The sequence below is a fragment of the Panicum virgatum genome, chromosome 3K (assembly GCF_016808335.1).
Source record: "Panicum virgatum strain AP13 chromosome 3K, P.virgatum_v5, whole genome shotgun sequence".
Taxonomy (NCBI): domain Eukaryota; kingdom Viridiplantae; phylum Streptophyta; class Magnoliopsida; order Poales; family Poaceae; genus Panicum; species Panicum virgatum.
This window is the reverse complement of record NC_053138.1, coordinates 17,467,205-17,493,863: the sequence shown is the minus strand read 5'-3', so window position 1 is coordinate 17,493,863 and position 26,659 is coordinate 17,467,205. Positions and strand designations below refer to the sequence as shown.

At 47.7% G+C, this 26,659-nt stretch overlaps 4 protein-coding genes and 1 pseudogene across 7 annotated transcripts; 3 read left to right on the top strand and 2 right to left on the bottom strand.

Moving 5' to 3' along the window:
* The first annotated feature begins 41 nt into the window (after positions 1-41).
* On the top strand, positions 42-8,996 carry LOC120697993. The gene is made up of 7 exons (XM_039981404.1): positions 42-272; positions 759-877; positions 1,677-1,759; positions 2,004-2,125; positions 2,628-2,792; positions 8,376-8,469; positions 8,561-8,996. Exons 1-7 carry the CDS (start codon positions 242-244, stop codon positions 8,766-8,768), a joined length of 822 nt encoding a protein of 273 aa, XP_039837338.1. The 5' UTR covers positions 42-241; the 3' UTR covers positions 8,769-8,996.
* A 572-nt stretch (positions 8,997-9,568) lies between these two features.
* Positions 9,569-12,538, top strand: LOC120697991 (probable ADP,ATP carrier protein At5g56450). Its single transcript, XM_039981403.1, has 2 exons — positions 9,569-10,054; positions 11,706-12,538. Exons 1-2 carry the CDS (start codon positions 9,683-9,685, stop codon positions 12,330-12,332), a joined length of 999 nt encoding a protein of 332 aa, XP_039837337.1. The 5' UTR covers positions 9,569-9,682; the 3' UTR covers positions 12,333-12,538.
* A 1,049-nt stretch (positions 12,539-13,587) lies between these two features.
* On the bottom strand, positions 13,588-17,340 carry LOC120697990 (nucleosome assembly protein 1;2). Its single transcript, XM_039981401.1, has 11 exons — positions 17,127-17,340; positions 16,992-17,035; positions 16,754-16,849; positions 15,854-15,946; positions 15,354-15,462; positions 15,203-15,267; positions 14,892-15,076; positions 14,618-14,795; positions 14,478-14,521; positions 14,155-14,326; positions 13,588-14,061 (listed from the first exon to the last, which is right to left on the bottom strand). The coding sequence occupies exons 1-11, from the start codon at positions 17,188-17,190 to the stop codon at positions 13,993-13,995; spliced, it is 1,119 nt and encodes a 372-aa protein (XP_039837335.1). The 5' UTR covers positions 17,191-17,340; the 3' UTR covers positions 13,588-13,992.
* A 1,267-nt stretch (positions 17,341-18,607) lies between these two features.
* Positions 18,608-21,869, bottom strand: LOC120697988 (protein REVERSION-TO-ETHYLENE SENSITIVITY1-like). 4 transcript variants are annotated; one of them, XM_039981395.1, is made up of 4 exons: positions 21,562-21,708; positions 19,952-20,314; positions 19,766-19,822; positions 18,608-19,252 (listed from the first exon to the last, which is right to left on the bottom strand). In XM_039981395.1, exons 2-4 carry the CDS (start codon positions 20,231-20,233, stop codon positions 18,833-18,835), a joined length of 759 nt encoding a protein of 252 aa, XP_039837329.1. In that variant the 5' UTR covers positions 20,234-20,314; positions 21,562-21,708; the 3' UTR covers positions 18,608-18,832. The 4 variants fall into 4 exon arrangements, with proteins under 4 accessions (XP_039837329.1, XP_039837328.1, XP_039837330.1 ...); XM_039981394.1 differs by lacking the exon at positions 21,562-21,708 and adding an exon at positions 21,715-21,869 and having other exon boundaries at positions 18,640-19,252; XM_039981396.1 differs by lacking the exons at positions 19,766-19,822; positions 21,562-21,708 and adding an exon at positions 21,715-21,868 and having other exon boundaries at positions 18,640-19,252.
* Positions 21,870-24,111: 2,242 nt separating this feature from the next.
* Positions 24,112-26,272, top strand: LOC120697987 (annotated as a pseudogene).
* Positions 26,273-26,659: the final 387 nt, after the last annotated feature.

Below are 26,659 nucleotides of genomic sequence, written 5' to 3'. Positions count from 1 at the left end.
TGCGCGTGTAGCGCCGTTCGATCCTGTGCGAAGGAAAATCTGGACCGTCCATGCCCGGCTTCTCCTTCTCTTCTTCCAGTGCTCGAGTCCTTCCTCTTCAGGCTCTCTGCCCGCGTCGCAATCGCAAACTCTCCTCCTCCTTCCGCGCGCGCGGCCCTCCGGCGAGCCGCGTATCTCGTAGGTGACTGCGCTTTGAGGCAAGGCGGTTCGGGGGATCCTCCCTCACCTGCCTTCCTCGTCCATGCCGGCGGAGAAACCCCCGCAGTCCCCAGGTAAGAGCCCCCCACAGTCCTCATGCTGGTGACTGAATTCTCAATCGATCTGTTCCTTTCCGCCGTGATTGTGTGATTGAGGACATTTTATAGGGTAGCATGATATTAGGATTTTGCAACCTCAGTTGAGTTGTGGAGATCACATGATCAACTCCAGTTAGACATGGTGGACTTCAGAATTTTAGTCCCAATTCTAGAGATTTAGAGCCTGCTTGGTTGGATGCCATTTTTGGCCTAGCTAAAATTGGCAAGCACTGCATAGCATGCTCTGGCCACTTCCCTACTGTTCCACTTTAAAAACAGGTCAGATTGTGAGCCTGCACTAGGCCAGGTCCTATTTGGTGTGTACTAACATAGTTGATTTTCTGAAGAGTTATAAGGCTTGAGCTCTGTAAAGTTGCAGAATCTTGATTTATACTTGATAACATATTTGATTTCGATGTTATTTCCTACTCTGATTTTTGTACTTGTGTGATGGTTTTACAGTTCTTCGTGAGCAAAGAGTTATAATTCCGAATGAGCATGGGGAGAAGCTTGTTGGTTTATTACATCAAACAAGTTCGAAGAAACTTGTGATCCTTTGTCATGGATTCCGAGCCACAAAGGCAAGTCCGTACCATTTGTAGCAATCGCATTCAAGTATATTAGATATTGAGTGTAGCCATCTAAAGGTTATCATACGTTTAATGTCTTTTTCCCCCATACTTGTGTTGCTGTCATATATTGTATCGTTGGAAGTTGGAACAATATAGTGTAAAGAGATATTTAGTATCTAATTCTCTTCAACACTAATTCCCTGTGACTACTTTATGAGCATGTCGAGTGAAGTGATAAATAGGAGTATAAATCTAGTTTGAATGTCAAATATCTGAATATTCTTGTATGGGTTCATGTTTGATCTGCTAAGATTATTCTTTTGGGTTGGGATGAGGTGTGGTACTGCTTTATTTGTATTCTTCTCTTTCAAGATGTAACATTCTAGATGCTATGACAGTGTTGGCCCAACTGTTTTCTCTTTCTTCCTTCCTTCCTTTTTTTTTAATTTTTTGTGGCAAACTGTTGCTAGGAAAAATTTGTTCCATCTGTGATGTACAGTCTGTTTTCTTATGTCAATGTGATACAAATTGAAGTGCAATACAGGTCTTGCTATTCGTATTGTAAAGGAATGAGCAAGAATAACAGACTGCTACCTGCCACAACAATCATATGTTGTCAATGTATGACAACAATATCAGCATGAAGCCTTTTAATCCGAGCAGGTTGGGTTAAGCTAGAGATAAATCCCATGGGAATCACAAGATAGAGCAGAAAGGATTATGTATAAAAAGTCAAAATGTTTCTGCTTGAGCACTATACTATTACCATCACTATTAATAATCTAGCACTTCTGAATAAAACTTGCAGGATGACAGCATCTTGGTTGACCTTGCTGCTGCTTTCACATTGGAAGAAATCAGTGCTTTTCGTTTTGATTTTTCTGGAAATGGGTAAGCCATCTGTAAACACCTTTTAGTGCCTACCGCAAATGGCATGATAGCACATTTAATCGTAGACCTTTACTTTCAGCTCTGGGTTAAAGTGTTTCATAACATTTATACCATGCCATCTATTGGTCTAAACCATAATTCTCCAATTTCTATACTAGTGACACATGAGTATTTTTTTTTTCTGACAGCCACATTGAATTTGTCTTCTGGTGTTATACTTATTTTTGCTCATTCTTTTTAAAAGGGAAAGTGAAGGTGAATTTCAATATGGACGCTACAGAAAAGAGGCAGCTGATTTGCGCTCTGTAGTATTATATTTCTCAAAACAGAAATATGATATAATTGCTCTTATTGGGCATAGCAAAGGTAGTTAAGCTGTTGACATATGCAATATTGTTTATATCTACATTTTCCTTTTTCTTTGATGCCTATTATGCACAGTGAAGTATATGTTCATGTACAAGAATTGCATTAACTTGCATAGTTGCCATCAAAAGTTGGTAGGGATGCAAAGTTGAAGTACTGCTTTCTGAGTTAGTTGCTTGGTGGAAGGACAAGTTGAGGAACATTCAGTATTACTGAAAGTAATCACTTTAGTAGTTTAGCGTGCATACCTGCCATGTATATGTATTCTGATCTCCCTTAGTTTTTTGTGTAAATTGAATGTCTGAGCAGATATTGGTAGTAGCCGCTAGCCACTATTGTTTGCAGGAGAATAATTTCAGATTTTTCATTTACTCCTATTGTTCAAAATACTTGGCCAAGTTTGCATGACATTCCTTTTCTCATGATGTGCTTTCATCTTTCTGAGTAATAAACAATGCAATTTACGTCATATGGTCTTGATACTTGTATTCCTTACCTTCAGGAGGAAATGCTGTGCTTCTATATGCTTCCAAGTACAATGATGTTCCCATTATTGTGAACATTTCTGGCCGTTTTGCATTAGAGCGAGGTATTGATGGGCGCCTTGGGAGGAATTTCATGCAGAGAATAAATAAAGATGGGTACATAGATGTCAAGAATAAAAAAGGTATAAGCTTTCTTTATGTGATATTGTATTCATTCTCTGCTAATGCTATGTTGTGGACACAATCTTTGGAAAGAAATACCAGCGCAGGGGCAAGCAGCCGGCGTCCACAACAAACTAGGCGTCTTTATTTGGTAATTCCGGATTGTTAGGCTTATTCATAGGAAGGGTTTGTTAGGATACAGGCTATTTAGCCTAGTCATTGGCGTGCGTTGTGGGCAAGCAGAAGGATAACCTTGAGATGCTCAGAGCCTCCTGCGTGAGGGCGAGCCAGGGGAGATCCGATCTGCTAAACTTGTTATCTCATTCGATTAATAATAGAGCAGTCCACATCATTTGGTATCAGTCTAGGTCCTTCCTCGGCTTGATTCCAATCCGCTATCGCCGCCACATTCCCCTTCCCCGGCGCGCCGCTAAATCCACCGCAAATGCCCGACGTCGGCGACAGCACGCCGGCCACTCAAGCCTCCATGGAAGCCATGTTCGACAAGCTGGTGAAGATGGTGGGCGATCTTGGCAAACGCATGGACGGTGAAATCTCTTCCGTTCGCCAAGAAGCCAGCCTCATCTCCGCTTCCGTCAAGAACGTCCAGACACAGCTCCTGGACAAGCAAGGCCGCTTCGACACTCACGACGCTTCGTCGTCCGGCCCCCCGTCGGTGCCCGGCCACAAACTGCGTTTCCCCAAGTACGACGGCAGCGACGATCCCATCACGTGGTTGCACAAGGGAGAGCAGTTCTTCCGCGCCTACGGCACACCGGAGCATCTCAAAGTTCCGACGGCGTCTTTCTACCTTGACGGCGCCGCGACCCAGTGGTACTACCGCCTCGAGAAGAATCAGGGCGTCCCATCTTGGACGAATTTCGTAGATGGCATCAACCGGCGCTTCGGACCGCCGCTCCGCAGCAACCCGCTGGGCGAACTCACCCAACTCCGCCGCACGTCCACCGTCGACGACTACCAGGAGCAGTTCCTCGTGCTCCTGGCGCGCTGCGCGGACGTCACGGAGCCGCAGCAGATCGCAATCTTTACGGCGGGTCTACAACAGCCCCTCAGCACCGACGTCAAGTTGCAGAAGCCCGCGACGTTGGAGGACGCCATGGCGCTCGCCCGCGCGTTTGAACGTCGCCAACATGTGTCTACGGAGCTGGCCGCCACGGGATCGCGCGCACCGTCTCGTGCGTCTCAGCGCCCCCTAGCCGCTTCGTCTCGCTCGACGTCGACCCCAAGCGCCACGATGGCCAGCTCGGCGACCGCTCCACCCAAGGCGCCTTCACCGACGGACGGCCGTTTTAAGCGCCTGTCACCAGACGAGATGGCCCAGAGACGTCTCGAAGGGCTGTGCTTCAACTGCCCTGAGAAATTCTCCAGGGAACATGCCAAAGTTTGCTCCGGCAAAGGCATCTACTACCTGGAGCTCGGTGACGATGACGCTTCCGACGACGGCACAACGGAGGACGACATCACCATCTCGGTGAATGCGGTCACCGGCATCCGCACGTCCTCCACACTCCAGCTCCGCGCGACGATCGGGGGCAACGTCATGATCGCGCTGATCGACTCCGGTTCTACTCACTCCTTCATCTCCGACACATCGGCGCACCGTGTTGGCCTCAAACCGGTACCACGACCGGGTCTTTCGGTGGCAGTCGCCAATGGCGACAGAGTTCCCACAACAGGGGTCTGTCAAGGGGCGCACATGGACATCGCCGGCGAACCCTTCTCCATCGACCTCTACACAATTCCGTTGGTGGGCTACGATCTGATACTCGGGTGTGACTGGCTGCGCACCCTGGGACCGATGGTCTGGGACCTTGACAAGCTATCCATGACCTTCTGGCGCCATGATCACAAGGTGCAGTGGACTGGGGTCACTGCCGTGCCATCCCCGCGGCTGACGGCGACTCAGGGCACCAATCCTCTACAGGCCCTGCTCGCCGAGTTCGACGACCTGTTCACGACTCCGGTGGGATTGCCACCCCCACGGCCCCTGGACCATCGGATACATCTACTGCCAAACACGCCGCCGATCGCAGTGCGTCCGTACCGGTATGCTCAACTCCTCAAGGACGAAATTGAGGCCCAGTGCCAGGCGATGTTGGAACAAGGCATCATAAGGGCAAGTACATCGGCGTTCTCGTCGCCGGTTCTGCTGGTCCGCAAGCGCGACGGCTCTTGGCGCTTCTGCGTAGACTACAGGGCTCTCAACAGGTCAGGGACAAGTTTCCCATACCTGTCGTGGAGGAGCTCTTGGACGAACTAAAGGACGCCGTCTTCTTCACCAAGCTCGACCTCCGCAGCGGATATCATCAAGTCCGTATGCATCCTGATGATGTGGCCAAGACGGTGTTCCGCACACACCACGGCCATTTTGAGTTTTTGGTGATGCCATTCGGCCTCACAAACGCTCCTTCCACGTTCCAAGCTCTCATGAACGAGGTCCTTCGTCCGTTCCTGCGTCGGTGCGTACTTGTCTTCTTCGATGACATTCTTATTTTCAGCCGCACCGAGACGGAACACCTGCAGCACGTGCGCGCGGTCCTCAGCACCTTGCGCCACCATGGGCTGGTGTTGAAACGCTCCAAGTGCTCCTTTGGGGAACGCCGGATTCACTACCTGGGCCACGTCATCGAGAACGGTGTGGTGTCCATGGACGTCGACAAGATCAAGGCGGTGCAGGACTGGCCCCTGCCGCGTTCCCTCAAGGCACTCAGTGGCTTCTTGGGCCTCACGGGATACTATCGGCGCTTCATCCACAACTACGGCGTCATCGCCGCCCCACTGACGGCTCTCCTCAAGCGGGACGCGTTCCGGTGGGGCGACGCGGCAACGGCGGCGTTCCACGACCTCAAGCGTGCACTGACGTCGGCCCCAGTGCTCAAGCTGCCTGACTTCGCCGAGATGTTCGTCGTCGACTACGACGCGTCCGGATCGGGCTTTGGCGCCGTGCTGCACCAGGGTCAAGGCCCGATCGCCTTCTTCAGTCGGACGGTCGCCCCACAGCACGCCAAGCTCGCAGCCTACGAACGCGAGCTTATTGGCCTCGTGCAGGCCGTGCGACACTGGCGGCCATATCTGTGGACGACGGAGTTCCTTGTGCGCACGGATCATTGCAGTCTCAAACATCTCCTGGACCAGCGTCTATCCACCATCCCCCAACATACCTGGGTAAGCAAACTATTTGGATATAGTTTTCAGGTGGAGTACAAGCCCGGCAAGCAGAACGCGGCCGCTGACGCGCTCTCGCGGCGTGATGAACATGAACCAAGCGCGAGGGTTCTGGCCCAGTCTCTCTCCCGGCCGGAATTTCCTCTCTTCGATGCGTTTCGACGGGAAGCGGCGTCGCTTCCCGAGCTCGTCACGAAACGCCAAGAAATCCTTGACGGCACCGCGGGCGCAGGATGGACCGAGGCTGACGGCTTCACTCTGCATCACGGGCGCATCTACGTTCCGGCGTCGTCAGCGCTCTGGCCCCAGCTGCTCGACCACGCCCACGGAACAGGACACGAGGGCGTCCAGAAGACGCTCGCCCGGCTGCGCGCGTCGTTCTTCTGTCCGCAGGCGACCAAGCTCACACGCGACTACATCCGCGGCTGCCTGGTGTGCCAACGGAACAAAACGGAGCATCTCCACCCGGCCGGCCTTCTTCAACCCCTCGACGTTCCGTCATCGGTGTGGAGCGACATCGCCATGGACTTCGTTGAAGGCTTCCCCAAGATCGGCGGCAAGTCGGTCGTACTCACGGTGGTGGACCGCTTCTCCAAGATGGCTCACTTCGTGCCATTGGGTCACCCGTACACGGCGCTATCGGTCGCTCAAGCCTTCTTCGTCAACATTGTGCGCCTCCACGGTTTTCCTTGCTCCATTGTCAGTGACAGGGATCCGGTCTTCACCAGCACTTTGTGGACGGAGCTCTTCTCTCTCGCCGGGGTGAAGCTTCGCCTCAGCTCGGCGTTCCGGCCACAGACGGATGGCCAGTCGGAGGTGGCTAACCGGGTGCTGGGCGTGTACCTGCGATGTCTAGCGGGCGACCGCCCGCGCAGCTGGCTCCGCTGGTTGCCATGGGCGGAATACTGCTTCAACACGTCGTACCAGACGGCGCTTCGGGCAACGCCGTTCGAGGTCGTCTATGGACGGCCACCGCCTACCTTGGTGCAGTACGACCCTGGGATGGCGCGTGTTGTCGCGGTGGCCAAGCAACTTCAGCACCGCGACACGTTCCTGGCGGAGATCAGGGACCGTCTCCTTCAAGCACAGGATTACATGAAGACGTCCCACGACAAGCTCCACAGGGACCTAGCGTTCCAAGTGAACGACTGGGTGTGGCTTCGTCTTCACCAGCGCACGGCGACGGGCATCACTGACGGTACCAAGTCGAAGCTCTCGCCACGTTTCTATGGGCCGTTTCAGGTGATCGAGAAGATCGGTTCTGTTGCCTATCGGTTGCGGCTACCGGCTAAGGCTCGTATTCACGATGTTTTCCATGTCATCTACCTCAAGAAGCATCAGGGAGAGCCTCCGACGATCATGGGATCCTTGCCGCCTATTGCTAATGGGCGCGCGGTGCCTGTTCCAGCTAAGGTCCTGCGTGCCATGCCAAGCAGGAACTCGTGGGATCTTCTCGTTCAGTGGGAGGGGCGCAGCTCAGCAGAAGCGACTTGGGAGCCCCTCCAGGAGTTCAAAGATCGGTACTCTGATTTCAAGCTCGAGGACGAGCTTTTTGGTCAGGGGGGGAAGTGTTGTGGACACAATCTTTGGAAAGAAATACCAGCGCAGGGGCAAGCAGCCGACGTCCACAACAAACTAGGCGTCTTTATTTGGTAATTCCGGATTGTTAGGCTTATTCATAGGAAGGGTTTGTTAGGATACAGGCTATTTAGCCTAGTCATTGGCGTGCGTTGTGGGCAAGCAGAAGGATAACCTTGAGATGCTCAGAGCCTCCTGCGTGAGGGCGAGCCAGGGGAGATCCGATCTGCTAAACTTGTTATCTCATTCGATTAATAATAGAGCAGTCCACATCATGCTATAACTCTAATTGAATTGAATATTGTAACGTTTTATAATTAAATAGTACAAGGTCAAAGAAATGCATCTGATCTTCCGCAATCTTGGAACTATCAAAAGTTAAACTATATTGTCGGTGGTTCGGCTCACTCTTTCCAAACTAGGACACATGCCAATGTAGTAGAACGATTATAAAGTGGGTCATAGCACTCACACTTCCATTGCAAATGCCTTTTTGTTACTGATGATAGTGATAGCTCTACCACTGGCATGATGCAGTGGGCCTTGATGCCAATATTTTTTAACAGGGTTGGTGTCAATGAAGGCTTTATTCTTTTTTGGTTCAGTGCAGGTATCACAGAGTTAGTCTGCTGGGCAGCTAGAAACTTAAACACAAAAAATACAAAAAAAAAATCTAAAGCCTTAACTTTAGGGAATAGAATAGCAGCCTAAGACGGCTTACAGTGTGCAGCATCTTTTTAAGCCCCGGTATCAAACATGAATACAGGCTAGAAACATCATTGTCTCAGGATTTGTTTGTAAAATTCACTGGCCGGTGCAATCCTTTTGTTCTCACGCAGGGGAGGTGGAGTACCGGGTGTCAAAAGCGAGCCTGGAAGATCGTCGGAGCACCGATACCCTTCTTTCCAGCCGTGCCATCTGCAGAGACTGCAGGTGGCACACACACCTCTTACACCTCATCCAACAGGCATCTGCTCCCTTTTCCTTTCCCTGACACAGACTCTCTTCTGATATCGATGCGCAGGGTTCTCACGATCCACGGCGCCAAAGACGAGATCGTCCCGGCGGAGGACGCCCGGCGGTTCGCGGCGAACGTCCCCAACCACGAGCTGCGCATCATCGCCGAGGCCAACCACCGGTTCGCCGGCCACGAGCGGGAGCTGACCTCGCTCGTGCTGGGCTTCGTCAGGCCCCATCTCCAGAGCACGCCGCCCTTGCGTCCGAAACTGTAGAACGCTGCGAGACCAGCCGTGAACGAACCTGATGAAATTCCTTGGTTCCGATCCCAATTGAGATGGCGTTATCTGGACTCGAAGGTTGCTAGACTTTCTGATGCCCGAATCAAACTCAACCCTGTCTACTTCTCAAAAAAATTTCTACAGTACCCGTCACATCAAATATTCGGATAATGCATGGAGCATTAAATGTAGTTGAAAAAAATAACTAATTATACCGTCTAACTGATTAGCACGAGATGAATTTTTTAAGCTTAATTAGTTTATGATTAGATATTATTTGTCAAGTAACAATGAAATGTGATACAGTACCAAAACCCAAACTTTTTCGCGAACTAAACAGTGCCGATCAGTTTGGCTCTCTGATCCGAAAAAAGTCCGTGCCAGGCCAGTCTGATCCATTCGTCGTTGCACACAGCTGCTGGCCACGGCCTCCCTGATCATGAAAGCGAGAGCCGGAGAGGCAGGCCATTTCGTTCACAAATTCCGCTCGCGTCGCTGGCAGCGCGGTGACAGTGACAGGCGGGCCCCGCATGGCATCCGTAGAGGAGGATAGGATCGAGATCGATGGATGAGGGAGAGAGAAGACGGAACGGACGGACGGACACGCGACGCAACGCCACGCATCCGATGGATTGGAAGCCCATCCCGATGCGCTCACCGAGCCCAAAGAGACGCAAGTGGTCGAGCCCAACCCGGAGCACAGAAGAAGTCCTCCGAATGCGACGCGCGCACGCACGCCGGCACGCCGAATCCAGTAGCACAGTGTGAGTGGTAGTACTAGAGCTGTAACTGCTATTGAGGTGGGGGAGGCCTCAGCTTCTCTGGTCTCTGGACGCCGCGCCCGAAACAGGCCACAGCGGCGCCGTGGGGGAGGAGAGCGAGCAGCGGAGTCCAAAGGGGGGAGGCGAATGAGCGACGAGGCGGCGGCGCGGGCGGGGGTGGAGGAGTCCATCGGGCGGCGGCGGGAGCGGGGCGGGCGCGGGGCGGCGGCGGCGGGGATGGCGGCGGGGCCGGTGTGGGAGTTCGAGCGAGATCTGGTGGCGGGGGCGGTGATGGGGGGCGCGGTGCACACGGTGGTGGCGCCGATCGAGCGCGTCAAGCTGCTGCTGCAGACGCAGGACGGCAACGCCGCGCTGCTGGGCAGGGCGCGCAGGTTCCGGGGCTTCGCCGACTGCGTCGCGCGCACCGTCCGGGACGAGGGGTTGCTCTCGCTCTGGCGCGGCAACGGCACCGGCGTCATCCGGTACTACCCCTCCGTCGCCCTCAACTTCTCGCTCAAGGTTCCTTCCCTTCCCGAACCCGCAAACCCCCCCGCCGTCCTTTGTCTGTTCGCTTCCGTTCCATTGATTCTCGTGCATTACAAGCTAAGAACTCATGTTTTGCTTGAGCTGCTGTCGGAGGACACATCGGGTCAGATGCAAATGCAATCCTGTGATTATTTTGTTTTAGGTTCGTGGTTCCATTCCTCGTTTGATCCCTATGCTTGGCGTATTTGCGATATACGCCAGTCAGGAGTATGGAAAAGTATGTGGTTGCTTGGTTTCGGACCTTGGGGGCATCGGGCATCCAGTACTATCCGTGTTTGGGCCTGCAGCGTGCGGTGTGAATGAAAGAATATTGGGTTGCTGCTGTTGGTTCTTCGTTCTTTGTTGACAACAAATGATATTTGGGTGGGATTTCGCTTTCTAGACATAAATGTTTCCCACCACAAATGGCAAAAGTGTGAGAGAATAAAGGGATCATTGTCAGAGAGCACTAGATGCTAGCAAGTACCCCTGAATAGTGAACGCTGTCTTTTGTGCATATATTTTTGCACTTTTTAGACTAGTTGTATTCGTTGAAATTCGAGTGATCATTTTTTTTCTATCGAGGATCCAGGCCTTCGGGATAATCCGTGAGCAGAATTTTAACGGTTGATTCCTAGGATGGTATTATGCTAATACTGTTATATTGTCGAATCTTGTTAGGCTGATATCACTACAATGAATATTTGGTTTCTTGATTCCATCAAGTTTGTTCAAATCATTAAAAAAAGACCAGGGGATTTACTTGTGGGTTCAGTCGCCGTTGTTTCTCTTGACGTATAATTTAATGGCACATAATACTTTGCTACGAAAGCTTGGTTGCTGAAGATTAGAACTATCGAACAGTTTTTTCACAAGATGACAAGAGGCTATGTTTAAATAACAGTTATTGTCTTGAATGAACAATAGAGTTCCAGATATAGTTTCTGGAGTATCTATCGGACTTGGCAATTGGCATTGCTGTTTGGAATGTAGCAAATATCATAGATTCATGATGTCATCTTTTTATTCTTTATTACAATGTTGTAACGTGCTTTTGGAAGGTATGCCATATTGTGATGTGAACGGTAGTTGATTTTGTGAGCATTACTGACTATGAAGTGAAGTCCATAGTAGACATATTATCAGTGTTTTACCAAGACTGTAACCATACTAACCAATAGTTTTTCTTTACCAATACATAAAGCTATCTGCTGTTCTTGATCTTCATTTTTTTAAAAGCCTCAAGTTAGAGGTTCATGGTTAGGACACTAAATGATGCACCATATCCAGGTAATATAAGTCTTGGAGTGAGACTTGAATTTGTACTGTACATGGGCATTGCCTGTTATATGCCTCACATCTTTAAGATTTTTTTTTTTTTTTTGCATCAGCCTTTTACAGCTAGCGTGTAACATGTTCCTTGTACATGAGCATGATGTTCATTTTCTTAACTAACCAAGAGTATATGAGTAAACTTAGAAGGTTTGGTGAGTATGCTCATGATGTTGTAATACAAATACATGCTCTTTTTACAAGAGTGATTGTTAGCTCCTGAGATAGTCTCAGAACTCAGATGGTCATCTCTAATCCATTACCTCTCAGAACTCAGATAGTTATCTCTAATCCATTACCATTTTTCTTTCAGGATCTGTACAGGAACATACTGAAAGATGCCGGAACCTCAGCAGACGATAAGTTAGCTTCTATCGCTCTTACCAACTTCTTTGCTGGTGCTGCTGCTGGATGTACTACCCTGGTTCTCATCTATCCGCTCGACATTGCCCATACTCGTCTTGCTGCTGATATTGGCCGGACCGACACCCGTCAGTTCAGAGGCATTCGCCATTTTATCCAAACCATCTACAAAAAAAATGGTATCAGGGGCATCTACAGGGGATTGCCAGCATCACTCCATGGGATGGTTGTCCACCGGGGCCTGTACTTTGGTGGCTTCGACACCGCCAAGGATGTTCTCGTGCCTCTGGAGTCCCCCTTGTGGCAGCGCTGGATTACAGCACAGGCTGTCACATCCATGGCAGGGCTCATCTCCTATCCGCTGGACACTGTGCGGCGAAGGATGATGATGCAGTCGGGGATGGAGGTGCAGATGTACAGCAGCACCCTTGACTGCTGGAGGAAGATATACAGGCTTGAGGGTGTCAGGTCTTTCTACCGTGGGGCACTGTCTAACATATTTAGGAGCACTGGTGCGGCTGCCATACTCGTTTTGTATGATGAGGTCAAGAAGTTCATGGATAGGGGTAGGTTGTAACAGCTATAGCGGGGTCCTTCACAGATTTTTGGATTCAACATGGGGGAAGGAATTAGGCCAAAGGTACAGTGAGCAGCAGCTCGAGCATTTTGTAACTGAATGCTGGTTTCCTACTTCTTACTAACCATTTGATGTAACTGAGCCTCGTGCTTCTAAACAATGTGGCTTGTTCATTTCACCTCATGGTAGTTCTTCCCTTTCACCTTCTCTCCCTCTCTTTCTCAAGGCGCTTGCGCGTATAGTTTTTTGTTACAAACTTTTTGTTGGGCAATTGACGTTCTCAGCTGCCAAGTTTGAATCACCAATTCACCACATTTGTTGTCTTCCAAATTGGAAGAAAATTTGGGATCACCCTCGACGCTCGCTCAACCATCGACCGGACTTGGTTTGTTTCTGATGGGAGCCAATGTTTTTTTTAAAAAAAAAATTACTTTCCTTAACTATAGCCGAAGTCTGGATAACCCTTTAAACTATCATTTGATTCATTTTACCTCTCAAACTATTGACTTTTGGTTCAAATTACTCCCTAATAAAATTTGTCTTTTTCATTTCTCAATACATAGGTAGAGTTTTAAGTTAAAATTTTATTATAAAGTAATAATACACAACATAACGCATGTTAAAAAAATATATCATAATTTTTATCATTATTTTGACAGTAGAATATTTAATAATGAATTATTCATTGGAGTTCAAAATTATATTATTAAAACTAATGTAAAATTTTTTAAATTTTTTTCCTAAATATTCATTGCGATGTCCACTACTATTCTGCAAAATTTGAAATTAAAATTAACTTATAGAGTAACAAAAAAAGGGCAAATTGTATTATGGGGTAAAATAAACTAAATAAATAGTTTAGAGAGTAAATTGATCCAAATTATAGTTTAGAAGAATATCTAAACTTTGACTATAGTTGAGGAAAGTAACTTAAACTTTTTCCTCTATTTTTTTATAACATGAGAGCCATTGTTTGCCATGCCAATAGAATCCTGCATTCCTAAACGGCCAAATAGAAGCCGCTGGGCTGGGCATATATAAGTTAGAACGGAATAATTTTCTTCAGCTAGCAGTCCCAAAATCAAGTCAATCATCTTCATCTGAAAGACGGAGCCATGCAACCCCATAGAGGCATAAGCATGCTAAAACGAATTAAAGAATGGATACTGGAACGGACTAAAGAATGAACCGTTTGAAGACGGGCCACAGCATTCTCACTCATCGTAGGGTAGCATCTGATCAAAAAGTTGTAGAGTAGCATATAACATCCATGTCTGTAAAATGCAATGTGCAAACATAGTCAGGTGAAAGTAGCCTTTCCGGCTTTCCTCTAGAGCAAAATTTCTCCACAACACGCTTCATGAATGTACAGCATGCTAAGCCAGCGGTATGTGCAATAAGAAATACCAGGCTGGCAACAATGATCACTCAAAGCATAAGTAGAGCACATAATATCTGAAACCCAATACATCAAGTGACAAAACTACCAACATATGATAGCGATACCATGTCCCAGAAAAATCCCCCCCACCGACTCCACAAAACCAACACAAGCCCCTCCAAGGGCCCCACAAAACCAACTCAATGACATTGCATCAAGCAGAACCAAACTTCCATCATGCAAGAATCCACTGTGTGCAGAAATTCAATGTGCAGCACCTCACTGCTGCTTGCACTCGGCGGGTCGTTCACCCTGCTGGCCATCCCCTCCGGCAGCTCCCTTGGTCTTCTGTTCCAAAGAGGAAAAATGTCAAGAGATATATTCTGGAGCTAGATAACACATCAAAATGCTATTCCTTCTTAAGAGACAAGGTTTACATACCTTCGTATCATAATCATCTCCACTTTCCTCATCCTCTTCATCTTCATCTTCATCATCTTCTTCTTCATCATCCCCATCACCATCTATAAGGCCTTCAAAGTCATCATCTTGAGCAGCCTCTCCAGTGAACCATGAGACAGCATGTGGAATGATCTTGTCTCTGATGGTAGATCTGGTAAATATATAAAGGGAGTTTAGAATCAGTGAAACTAACTCTAAATCTACACGTATCAGCGAATTGATTGAATCCACTATCAACAGAAGTATAATTTGTATCCATAATGCAGCCACTACACTATAAGACAGCATACACAACGACATACCCGATATCATAATCTTGCTCCATTTGGTTCTGCAATTGTTCAGCCTATTGAAAAGGAAGCATCAAGTCAAGTTAGGTTACGTTACGTCCATGCATGCATGTTTAACCATAAGAGCAGGTACCAATAAGCTATAAACTTACTGTATCCTCATCAATTTCCTCATCATCATCAGGGACTTGAGGTGGACTGAAGAAGTTGAAGAAGCTATCGCAGTCTTCAGTTTTTGTGATAGGTTTAGTGTTCTTTGACCCCTTCCTCGGCTTCTTTTTTAGAACCTTTTGTGTCAAGCACTTCCCGGGGTACCATTCGATTTCAGTACTGAAAAACAAGAATTTGATGAGCATAGGTGGTAGTAAAATTTTCTAACCAGCCAAAATAAGAGTTGAACTCCAAGAGAGCAGAAATGTTAATTACCCAATGGCTTTCTCTAGAATCGGCTCATCCTCATCAATCATGTGATATGTTTTTGTAAGCACTGAATTCTTGAAGAATGGATTTGTATCAAAGTGAAACTCAAGCTTAAAACCCTTAGGTTCGCTGATCCTGTACCACTTGATGTCCTTAAGGTACTTGAGAGCTTCCTCATCCCTCTCCTGGATCTGTAAATGGAAGGACAAGAATTATTTCAAGCAAGAGAATGGTTTATGTATGAAGAGCCAACAAGTTGGAACAGAGTATTGACAGTTCTCAGAAGAAAATTATTGCACAAAGATGCAAGACTCCACCTCCTCAGCCAGGATTTCATGGTTCTTCATTGCATTAAGCCAGAAAGCTGGCACACCTTTTTCTTCTGCAGTGAAGCATTGTGATTTTAGTCAAAATAAAAACAAGAGGGTATGTTTATCTTTAATACAGAATTCCATTATCTACATTCACCTTTTTGCTCAGCAGGGGTTTCATCTCCACTATTTTCCTCTGCAGGGGTTTCATCTGCACTTTCTGTGATACCCTCAACCTCGATCACACCATTGACAATTTCGTAACGCTGTCAATTTCAGATCCAATAAAACAATGAGAAGGATCATGGCTCATAGCATAGAATAGGATGCAGCAATATTGAAGGGAAAATTCTTGTATTCTGGATCACGCAAAACAATATCCATCTCTTTTGTCTATGTAGGAAGGATAGATTGTGTGGGATGAATTGCATTGAGCCTCTCGGGCGATATAAATAAAGTACAGAGACTTCAGGCAATACTTATGGCAGTCCATATAACATCTAGCCTACCAAATATACTCCCAACAATCTACAAGGTAATCTAGTGGCAATTGCTGTTGTACTGATGAGAGTTTCTCAGAACAGTTAGGGGTTTGCAATAGTATAAATAGAGGACAACATATACAACATCATTGTATCAAAACATGAACGAACTTACCTTTGAGTAAAGTGGTTCATACATCTTCTGATACTTAGCTTCAAGTGCAGCTCTCTCCTCGAAAAACTTTGCCTCAAGTTCATCATGTTGTCCCTGGAAGACAGTAAACACTGGGTAATGAAATCACCACAAATTGTATCTACAGCATCATATATTCAAATTGCACTCCTTAAATAACGGTGATAGCTGCATAACATAAAGGCAGAAATATGTTGCACGAGGTAAAACAAGTCCAATCACGTATAAGAACTATCGTGTATCGACTGATAAAGAAACAAAGCTTCAAATCATGAAACGGAGGTTTTCAGATGGTCAGATTATAAAGATAAAGTGTATGGGTCCTGAATTCTCCAACAAAATCCCAATAAACCACCTTGAGTTAAGGAGCCAATGGTACGTTACAGCCGAACAATCTGAAGTAGATATGCCATTTTGAGATGGTCAGATTTATAACGATAAAGTGTACATGTATCGTACTGTCTCCTAAATTCTCCAACCAAATCCCTACAAACCACCTTGAGCTCAGGAGCCAACAATACATTACAGTAAAAAAAATATAAAAGTAGGCAAACTAATCAGTGGATGAGACATGACGTGAAAATAGGGGGTGACAGTATTATACAAACATTTCTCCAGAACTTCAAGTAATAATCAAAGGCAAAGGTAGAGAGTACGAGCTTTAACAAAAATGAACCATGCAACCTAAACTGGTGCTATTAAACAGAACCTTCTATTAATGCTGGAATTCTGGTGCTAGTGTACACGACCACCACAACATTTTCAACAGGTATTAACATAATCACTGAACTCACGCAACAAGCTCCCTATAAAAGCAAGCCAACACCGCAGAAACCATCAAAAAACAGCAGTATTGAACCAGAAAAGTGGAAGCATCGATACCTGGATCTCCCTGAGCTTCTCGACACGCTTCCTGACCTTGGGCTCGAGGCCTTCGAGCACGTCCATATGCTGCGACGCCAATCCCTCGAGCGTGTTCTAAGCAAGGGCACAAACACCGAATCAGGATAAGTTCATCCAAAAATCCCCAAACTCCCCCCAAAATGAGCACAATCCCTCCTAAAACCCAACCAAAAAAACAGCGAACCGCCGCCCCTAAAAAATGCAACAGAGACCTCACCTTCAACGAGGCCACGAGGTTAGCCTTATCCTCCGCGCTGAGCTCTGCATCGGAACCACCGCAAATCAATCAGCAACCACACCCCCAGCAACACTAACAGCGGAGTGGTAGAAATCGAGGGGCGAAGCAACGAACCGTTCGAGTTGGGAACGGCGGCGCCGAGGCCGGAGAGGTCGAGGGAGTCCTTGCCGTCGCTCATGGCTGCTGTGGAGGGGCCGCGCGAGGCTCTAGAAGCTCCGGTGGGGAGATTTGGGGGGAGGCGGCGAGGGGAGGAGAAACCCTAGCGGCGGCGGGAGGGGGCGCTGGGGGTTGAGGGGAGAGGGAGGGGATGGCGGAGTAAGGGATAAAAAAGAGTGGGGAATTGAGGGTTGCGATATATAGCGGGCGCGTGGGAACTCGAGAAGACGTGGGGGGAAGCGCCGGTTTGGTTTCGAGTTTGGACTAGCGAGCGGAGCGGTCGGGGGTGGGGTGAGACTTGGGCTCGTTTGGGAGCGCTTCGGCCGGCTCGGCTCCATTGCCAAATCCACTGTAGCGCTACTGTGCACCGAAGCGCCTCCACCTCCCTCCTCTTCTCTCACTGACACGCATACTGTTCACTGAAGCCCCCGAAGCCAGAGTTGGGTGGCTCCGCCGGCTCCGTGTTACAGTGATGCTACAGTGCCGGAGCCGGAGCCGGAGCCCTCTCAAACAGGGCTTGAGAGAATATATCTAGCCCACCTGTAAGGCAACGAAATACTGTAATATTCCTACCCAATGTCGAATGGTATGTGCCATAAATTTTGTGAGGGTTTTTATTTTTTTTATTTTTTTGGCGAGGAGTGTGCTACAAAGTTTCACGGATTTGTAGTGCAAAATCATCTAGTAAAATCAAACAAATTTCAGCGTACTTGTGTTTTGGAGAAGGTTTGTGAAAGCAAAGTTTTGGACATTTTTGTGTTGATCACATTTTTTGTACTCTGAATGAGTAACAACAACAAAGCCTTTTAATCCCAAGCAAGTTGGGGTAGACTAAATGAGTTTTGGACATTATACTCTAAATGAGTATAATCTCAAAAAAAAATTGAATGAGTTTTTTTCTACCGACATTTCTATTTTAGAATAAAGTGTATCAAAGTCATATGATCAGTTCAATGGTCCGTTTCTAAACTGAATTGTTGATCCAAAAAACTTGCAGGGGACATCGCTAGGTCTCTCCTTTCTCGTGATGCGCTTTGCTAGGAACGTTGATGGCATCTTGGAGCAAAATTAAGGACCCCAGAATGCGTTCTCAAGCACGAGATTTTTCCTTGGAAGTCGGGGGCTCCCTGCCTTGCTTGCATGGGCAAAGCAATGCTTGCCGTGCGGACCGAGAAGCGCACAGGTCCGTGCGCGCGCGTACGTTTGCTTCCTGGCCGTGGCCAGGCCTCTCATTCGATGTCTCCGGCTGCCAGGTCACTCATTGCTTCCCGTGCTCCGTCATGCCGGCCGCCGGCCGAGCGATCCGTGCACTCAATGATGCTCAGGAACGCTTTATGGCGGAGCGCCAGCACACGTGAACGGGAGTCGGATCCAATACCCATCCATGGAGATCGAGTCTTCTACGCACTACGGCGATCGGGTCCCGTACGTACCCCATGGAACTTCATTGCGTCTCTCTCTATTCATGATGTACACAGCACTACGTCAGTGTATTTTTCAGCACACTTTTTTAGTTTGTACCAATGTAATTTTGTTCGAACGAGGAGGATTGCTCTAAAATGTTTCTGAAAATTACTGTATATATTTAAATCCCGGTCGCCATTTATCAAAACAGGCTCTCCCAGTTTGCCTCCCCGGCTAATTGTGTGCGAGTCGGTGTCGGTTCAGCCGACGAGGCCCTTCAAGCAGTAGACGCCGAGCACGAACCAGCCGAGGAGCAGCAGCGAGAACGCGGCCATGCCCAGGAGGAACGACCAGCCGGCCATGAGGACGCCGACGCAGGAGACGGCGGCGAACGGGAGGAACGACCGGACGGCCGCCGCCCGGTCCAGCCAGCGGCCGCGGAGCCAGATGAGCGCCGCCAGGTTCAGGACGTTCCACCCCACGGAGCCGCCGTAGGCGAGCCGGTTCAGGCAGTCGGCCACGAAGGAGTGGCTGTTGCAGGTGAAGAGGTTGTAGCACTTGTGCTCGAAGCGCCGCGCCCCCGACCGCAGCGCGTCGTCCCACGAGATCGCCGTCCCGGCCTCCGAGTGCTCGTGGGACCTCGCGCACACGTGCTCCGCGAGGTTGGCTGGGAAGCAGCACTGGATCGTCACAAGCAGCAGTCAGCACAGGTTCAGCTATTCAAGGCTAGGTGGTAATGTTGAAGAGAGTATGGACAACAGAACAGAACTGGGGTAGATTGTCAGTAGGTAAGCTTGCCAAATTGGGTAAAATAGTTTCGTTTCAAAGAAAAATAATCAGCATATCGGCATACCAAGATACTACTGAACATTTTGATAACTAATCAGCATTGTTCTGCACAAATGAGGCTGTGACTGCGAACCATTTTCAGACTGTTACATGAAAAATGTGACTGACTGACTAGGAAAGTGCAGCAAAAGTGGACCTAATAAAATGATATGATATCAAACAGAGAAGCATATGTTATCCCTGGCACATTATCCTACTAAACAAGTGATGATTATAGCTTACTTAGAGGAGAAGCGTACCAAAATGAATGCCATGATTACACCATGTTAAGTTCAAATTCAGTAGCATGGTATAAAACTAAACGAGTACTAATCATTTTTTGCTTATTGAAGGTACAAACTTACTATATGAAACAGCGATGTGGTGTGGAACAGAGTCGGGCACCCTCTGCATTCTGAAAGCTAGTAATGATATTTTTCACAAAGCAAACTCAGGATCCCACCTTACATCCCCTGGTCCTAAAGGTCTTTGAAATCTTGATATAGAAACACAAATCTGGGAGGGAATGAGTGATTGAGCATTATGCATACCTTCTGCCTATCAAGCTGAAGGCATCTTGCCGCAGAACCATAAGCAAGATCATCTACGCTCACCAAATTCGAACCTGCAAAGTCCATGACAGTTCCATCCTCCCGGGCAATCCCCACATGCCCAATGTAGGGAGCCAGCCAAGAAACTACAGGGAGAGGAGTCCAGACAATGCAACAAGGAAACCTTGCTTTCTTTGGGTCTACTTCTCCCAGAGGCCACAACTCCTGCATCTCATCATTTGAGCTGAATACTTCACCGTCAGGAGTGGCTTCAAGCTCCATTGAAGGTGATTCTTTCAGCTACTCAAATGCTCCTTGTAATATAATCTGCTACTGCTAAATTCCGTGTCATGGCCTCTCAACCTAGAAGATGAAGCACCAATCAAGTTATCACATTAACTTGTATGATCATCATACATTCTACTGTAAGGCAGAAAAAGCAGGTACAAAATGATGACCACATAATATCTGGGGTACATTGGTGGCTTTACGAAAACAGCTACAAGACCTTTTCTTTTAAAGAAAGATGACAATAACAGGAACAAAATTGTTAGATAAGCATAGAAAAATGGTAGCAGAAAATCTTCAGAAATAAGTGTGACAGTGACGAATCAACAAAAAAAAAAGTCAAACACTGACTAAAAGGATAAAGAGGCAGAGCAGTAGGATTAGGATGACACTAGCGTTTTCATTTGCCTTTTATAATGCAGATAATCGTGTTCTCAGTGTAGACGTGGTAATGAGTATTTAAATAACTTCTTTACTACTGCAGTCACTACAATACGTCTCAGTAATTATTCATCATAGCAACGCTACCAGTTTGATAGTAAACAAATGACAATGGAGGTAAGCTGAGATAAACGAAGTCCACAGCTGAGTTCAAACTATTGTTAAGAGTAAAAAGCAAGTGTGTAAATCGAATATTCAAATGTAAACTGCAGCTGCATTAGCTCATGTTTATCCCCCATTATACACATAAAGACCTATTATCAGATTATTTTTGTCCACTTCTAGAGAAAAAGCTGGTCTTCGTTCACCAGATCAACGTAACGTAGTCTGCTAATTCACAGTATGAAGTAGACCATACGGTTAACAGAAGTACAGAACACACACTCCAGCTATGGATCTGAGTTTCAGACTGATGTGAGCTGCTTTTGCATTCTCACTAACCCGTTGGGCATCCATTTCTACACTGAATTTCACTGCCAAATCAGTCCCAGCGCGTGACTATGCCATCGCTTTCTTACTGATCGGTTACACACGCAAACAGGATTCAGATATTTTTTGGCGCTACACAGTGTCCTCTTTTTTCTTTGGGGGTGATGGGCAATGTAAACCGCACACTCGTATAAAATTCAGAATCACCCTGACGAGATCATCTTGCAACTCAGCACAAAAACCTAAATACAACAAACAATCCTGCAAACTAAACACCATATTCTAGGCGAACCCTTTTTCACCCGTGACACTTCTCTTTGCGCGCAATCCAAGGATCCTACTACTAATGCAGCAAGAGAACATCCATCTAGTAGCATCAAAGCACTGAACGGGATCCCCAACCCCCAGCAAACATGCCTTACAAACAAGAAACCGCCCTCCTCCAAGCTCACCTTCCTTGACGACTGAAAGGACCGAGATTTCTCAAGCCAAGAAGACCCTAGCTAGCGATCCGCACCCAAGCACAGAGCAGCCGTGAGGGGGATGAAGGTGAGGGAGAAGACCTGAACCGCGATTCTGAAAGCCAGGGAGCGAAGGGAACTCACCAGAAGCAGCCGGATCCTTCGCGGCAGCAGCATTGGGTGGGTGCGGGTGGACTGGATTGGGACGCCACGCCACCGCCGCTGTCGGTGTGCAGGTCAAGTGTTTGACGCATTGGGGGAGGAGGCGGAGGCGCAGCGCGGCAGCTGTTGTTATAGCGTGCAGCGTGCTGCCTGCTGCGGGGGAGGAAAGGTGGGGAAGGTGCATGCACCTGGGGAGCGCGGGTGTCGGGTGCTACGCTCACCCCAGACGCTTCGCTCTGCTAGGATGACATGTGGGCCCCGGTGTCGGGCAGGTCTTTGGTTCCTCGGTCAGCGCACGACACTGTGGTGGATTCGGACGCGGCGGGTCGGTACGATCCCGCGCGATCTGCCGTTGGTTTGCGCAGCTGCATTGGATTAGCGGTTTGGATTCGCAGGGGTGCTAATTGCGCAAGAGCTGACGTGGACAAGGGAGTAGTAGTGGAGTTAAATGAGTAGCGCTCCACTGTGAAGGATTGCATGCTTGGTTGCGTCACGATGAAAAAGCAGATATTCTTAATGAGACGGCACGTTTGGTTCACTAACACGCACTACTTTGGCAATGCTATAAGCGCTTTTAAAGTCCATGTAGGACAAGAGCGTGACAGGCCACATTTATAAACTTTTTTTTTGAACGCAACACAGGCCTGGTTTGTTTTTCAAAAATTTTCTTTAGTCCCTGTCACATCAAATTTTTTTTACTATTTTGAAATATTAAATAAATTCTATTTATAAATTTTTTTGACAGCTGAGTGCTAATTCGCGAGATGAATCTAATGAGTCTAATTAATCCATAATTTGCTACAGTGATACTACAGTAACCATCCGCTAATCATAGATTGCTATACTTCATTTGATTCGTCTCGCAATTTAGCCCCAGGGTTCTACAGTTAGTTTTATAATTAATCTTTATTTAATACTTTTAAATACTAAAATTCTTTTTGACGTGACATAGACTAAAATTTAGCCCATCGAACCAAACAACTCCTCACTCATCTTACCTACTCCGTAAGAACCTATATATAGTTGTCCAACGTCTGGAAGATCAATATTTGCCATCTAAACCTGCTTCAAAAGATTTGGTGCTGGAGACCGGAGAGCGAGGCTGCTTATCACACTCACACACGCAGGCATCTGGCATCATCTGTAGAACGACTAAGACTAATGCGTGTCATTTCCTCTTATCTCCGCAAATGGCTTTTGGGCAGGAAAAAAAACTCGGTCACAAAAATCGCATCAAATTAAACAAAGTGGTAATAATCGTGCGATTCGGTAGCTAAGCTAGGATGTTTAACTGATTAATTATTGTTGGAATCTGGAACTTAGTAGAAAAGTTCCAACAGAGTCGTGGCAGCTTGGCGTCCGCCCTAGAGGTAAAGGATGCCGCTTTTCCCGATACGATCCAAATTAAATACAGTTCAGTTCAACCTTTTTCGAAAGATGTTTTCTGCCGTGTCGACACATCACCGTCCGATCAGTACTGAACTGAACTTGGGAGTAGATATTTGCATCTGCTTTGGGAAATTGGGAGGGAAAATTGGTTCTCTACTAGTGAAAGATCATAACTTCCGTAAAACACCATCGAAAACGTTCACCTCCATAAAATACCACTAATATATACAAATATTATCTGAAAATACCAGTCCGTTACAATTTGTTTGCTAAAATATTTCTTTCATCTTTTTTCAACACAAAATCTGAACGTGAAATGACTCATGTACCCCTAGCCCATACGAGCCGCCCCTTATGTGGAGCAAGGCGCTCCCCCTCAGTCCCTCTCGCACCAGCTTCTCATGCTGGCGCCGCCCTCTCCTCCTTCGGAAAAGATCACCAATTTGCACTATAAAAGAAGCACATTTCCTATCCTCTTCTCTTCCGGAAAGGATTGCCAATTTGCACCCTAAAGAACACATTCCCTTCCAACGAAACCAGAACTTGTTGTATACCTAGGAGCACATCACATGAAACATAATTACAATATAAACACTGCTGTGCCTTTTGAAAAATAAAAAATAAAAACACTGCTGTGCTTAGGGGTGGTAATGGGCCATGGCCCTTGTGGCCTCTTCACAGCCCAACAAGATCCTTAAATTATTTAGTTCAAAATTGTATAAGATTACAACCTGATTTTTTTAGAACCCGGCCCTTAGTTTTTCTAGTTCAAAATTTTGGACTCTTTACCGCCCCTACTACTGTGCTCCTTTCAAATGGGTCAATGGGTCAGATGGGCCCGAAGTGATTACGGTATCCCATGGTCGCATTCGCGCTAGTGGGCCGCATGGCCCACCTAAGGCCGAAAAGATCTCACGTCGAGATCTCGGTCCGGTTTCCTCCAGTGCCGAGAAGCAGCAGCGTCTGACTGCGGAGTCGAAGTGTGCCAACTGCTAAACGTGGAGAGCAGGAGGCGGCCACGCAAACGCCACGACCCACGAGACGAGGGAGCGAAACCGACGCCGCCGAGCCGTTGCTTCCCGGCTCACAGCACCCGCGCTCCGGCAGCCCGGCCCGCTTTCCCTTCCCCATGGCCGCCTCCCTCCCCTCCCCGCCCCTCCAAGCGCGCCTCCTCCCGCTCCCCCTGCCCCCAAACCCTGGCTCCGCTCCCCCCGCGGGCGGCGCGCGGCGGGTCGCTCGGCCCCGGCCTCCGCGCCACCGCTGCCTCGCGACGCCGCCGCCGTCGCGGAACGGGAGCTCCTCCTCGCCGGAGACCGAGTGGTGCCCGGTGCCGCCGGAACAGCGGCCGGTGAACGAGTACGAGGCGCTCGCGTCCTCCCTGCCCTTCTCCTGGGCGGCGGGGGACCTCCGCGTCTACTGCTCCCGCCTCGCGCTCACGGGCGCCGCCTTCGCGCTCTTCGTCGGGCTCCCCGTCGCCGCCTTCGGGGGCCGCGGCGGGGCTGGCGGCGACGCCGTGCACCTCGCGCTAGGGGCCACGGGGTCCGGGATCCTCGCTGTCACGCTCGCTGTGGTGCGGATGTACCTCGGGTGGGCCTACGTCGGCAACCGCCTGCTCAGCGCCACGGTGGAGTGTGAGGAATCCGAATTTGTTCGCCTTCCTGTTACTTTGTGTTGCAGTAGTCTGAAATCCGTATCGTGTTTGATTCAGATGAGGAGACGGGATGGTATGACGGACAGGTGAGATGTTTCTGTTGATCGCGTCATTTTCTGGTATTTGATCTAGTACTAAATTGGTTAGCAAAACTCACTCCCTCTTCTGTGATTGAACTCTGCTATGAGATGTCCGTATATCATCAAAAGCTAACTTGCTTGGTTAGGCCATGATCCTTTTAGTAAAATAACATAGGATGATCTAGGAAAGCTACCTGAATCACACAATCAGGAATATAACCAGTGCCACCGAACAATTTTTGCAGTAATTGCTCTCTCGCTCATCTTTATCAAGCCTGACGTTACTGATATTCAGTTCATAAAAAGTGGTGATGTGTTAATCTGCTGCTGTGACATACTACGACAAATGCTTCCTTGGCAGTTAAACAATGATATAGAAATGTGGAGTCATTTTCGTCATGTGACATGTAGGCAGTCGTCTTAATGTGTATTTTTAATATGGCCATAAAATTTGACTCCAGATGGGTCCTGGTCTCCCACTTTGCTGACGCGATTTTTTATACGTACACTGCTGATTGGATTTTCGTATGTATGGAATTCAGTATAGTTAACCCATCCTTAAGCAGCAGAATTAGCTCTTGTTTCTAACATCGTTTCTTGTTGTTGGCAGATATGGGTTAAAACTCCAGAAGTTCTAGCTCGAGATCGGCTTCTAGGCTCATTTTCTGTAAGCTGTCCTAATTGACTTCTTAAATGTTCAATTATTTTGTTATTAGTAAGCTTCGTGCTTTGTGTTTCTAGGAGTATTGAGGATCAACTCTATGCCATAAAGCTTAGGAAATCAATATTAGTACATGCACATGGCATGAGCTGTGAAAATCCTTCGGAGATATGATTGCATTATGAATCATGCTCTGGATCTACATTTGTGGGTGCTATCTGGCACAGTCCTTCTCTGAAACATTTGAAATTGTTGTGCCAAAAAAAAAAACTCAACATCATAGCATCATTGCAAAGAATCTTTTGCATGCCTGCTAAGCACTGTATTTTTTACCCTGTTTTGTTATGCTCCAGGTCAAGCCTGTGCTGAACAGAGTGAAGTTTACTTTGGTGGGTCTGGCAGGCTCCCTGATCCTCTGCATTCTTCTATATGTCAACACTGAGAACCCAAAGGAACCGTATGAAAATACGGGTGGGAGGGCAATCCCTGGAGTATACAGTGACACTGCTGCAAGGTCATTTGAACCTGATGCATTCTGTGGAGAACCTGATCTGTCTTAACAACTGAAAGTGTGTAGCAAGTACTATTACAGGTTCTTGCCTTTGTAAATGGTGGATGCATCCATTCCTGTTTGGGTTTTTCGATCCATCAGGGTAATGTAAATATTTGACCATACGTAGTACTGATACATTTAGACACAAGTTCTCGTGAAAATTTACTGTGCTCGGCCCAAAATTCAAGGGCTAAATTGCGCTTGGATTGACTGAAATTTTGTTCTTCCGGGTCAAAGCTCTCGTGAAGCGAAGCTTCCCTCCTGCTTACGGGCACGGCCTGGAAGCTGCAGAACATCAGAAATATACCAGGACAAAGGCCAATTGTCGCTTCTTTCCAGATACGTCACTGTTATGGCGAAAAGAAAAATCTCCAGTTCGGAAAAAAATGAAGGATTTTAGCATTTTCTCTCAGAGAAGAATGTTTGAAACGCGGAAGAAGAAGAAGAAAGGGAACCAACGTTCGTGCTGGTTCCCACTTCAAAAAAAAAAAACGTTCGTGCTGGTTCCGGTCAATTGGTCAAACATGCCGTCGCCGCCGTCCCTGTTGGAAAACCTCTTCCCCCTTCGGTTCAACCTACAAGTCCAAGCATCC

What these genes read in the sequence shown, in the direction of transcription:
- LOC120697993 (XM_039981404.1), top strand. Translation starts at nt 242, where the DNA reads ATGCCGGCGGAGAAACCCCCGCAGTCCCCAG. An exon ending in TTTGATTTTTCTGGAAATGG is followed by an intron (nt 1,760 to 2,003) that starts GTAAGCCATCTG and finishes TCTTTTTAAAAG; the next exon opens with GGAAAGTGAAGGTGAATTTC. An exon ending in GCCATCTGCAGAGACTGCAG is followed by an intron (nt 8,470 to 8,560) that starts GTGGCACACACA and finishes ATCGATGCGCAG; the next exon opens with GGTTCTCACGATCCACGGCG.
- LOC120697991 (XM_039981403.1), top strand. Translation starts at nt 9,683, where the DNA reads ATGAGCGACGAGGCGGCGGCGCGGGCGGGGGTGGAGGAGTCCATCGGG. An exon ending in CCCTCAACTTCTCGCTCAAG is followed by an intron (nt 10,055 to 11,705) that starts GTTCCTTCCCTT and finishes TTTTTCTTTCAG; the next exon opens with GATCTGTACAGGAACATACT.
- LOC120697990 (XM_039981401.1), bottom strand. Translation starts at nt 17,190, where the DNA reads ATGAGCGACGGCAAGGACTCCCTCGACCTCTCCGGCCTCGGCGCCGCC. An exon ending in ATGAAATCCTGGCTGAGGAG is followed by an intron (nt 15,077 to 15,202) that starts GTGGAGTCTTGC and finishes TTCCATTTACAG; the next exon opens with ATCCAGGAGAGGGATGAGGA. An exon ending in AGGAAATTGATGAGGATACA is followed by an intron (nt 14,522 to 14,617) that starts GTAAGTTTATAG and finishes CCTTTTCAATAG; the next exon opens with GCTGAACAATTGCAGAACCA.
- LOC120697988 (XM_039981394.1), bottom strand. Translation starts at nt 20,233, where the DNA reads ATGGAGCTTGAAGCCACTCCTGACGGTGAAGTATTCAGCTCAAATGAT. An exon ending in TTCAGCTTGATAGGCAGAAG is followed by an intron (nt 19,823 to 19,951) that starts GTATGCATAATG and finishes TATCATTACTAG; the next exon opens with CTTTCAGAATGCAGAGGGTG. An exon ending in CCACATCGCTGTTTCATATA is followed by an intron (nt 19,253 to 19,765) that starts GTAAGTTTGTAC and finishes GTGACGATCCAG; the next exon opens with TGCTGCTTCCCAGCCAACCT.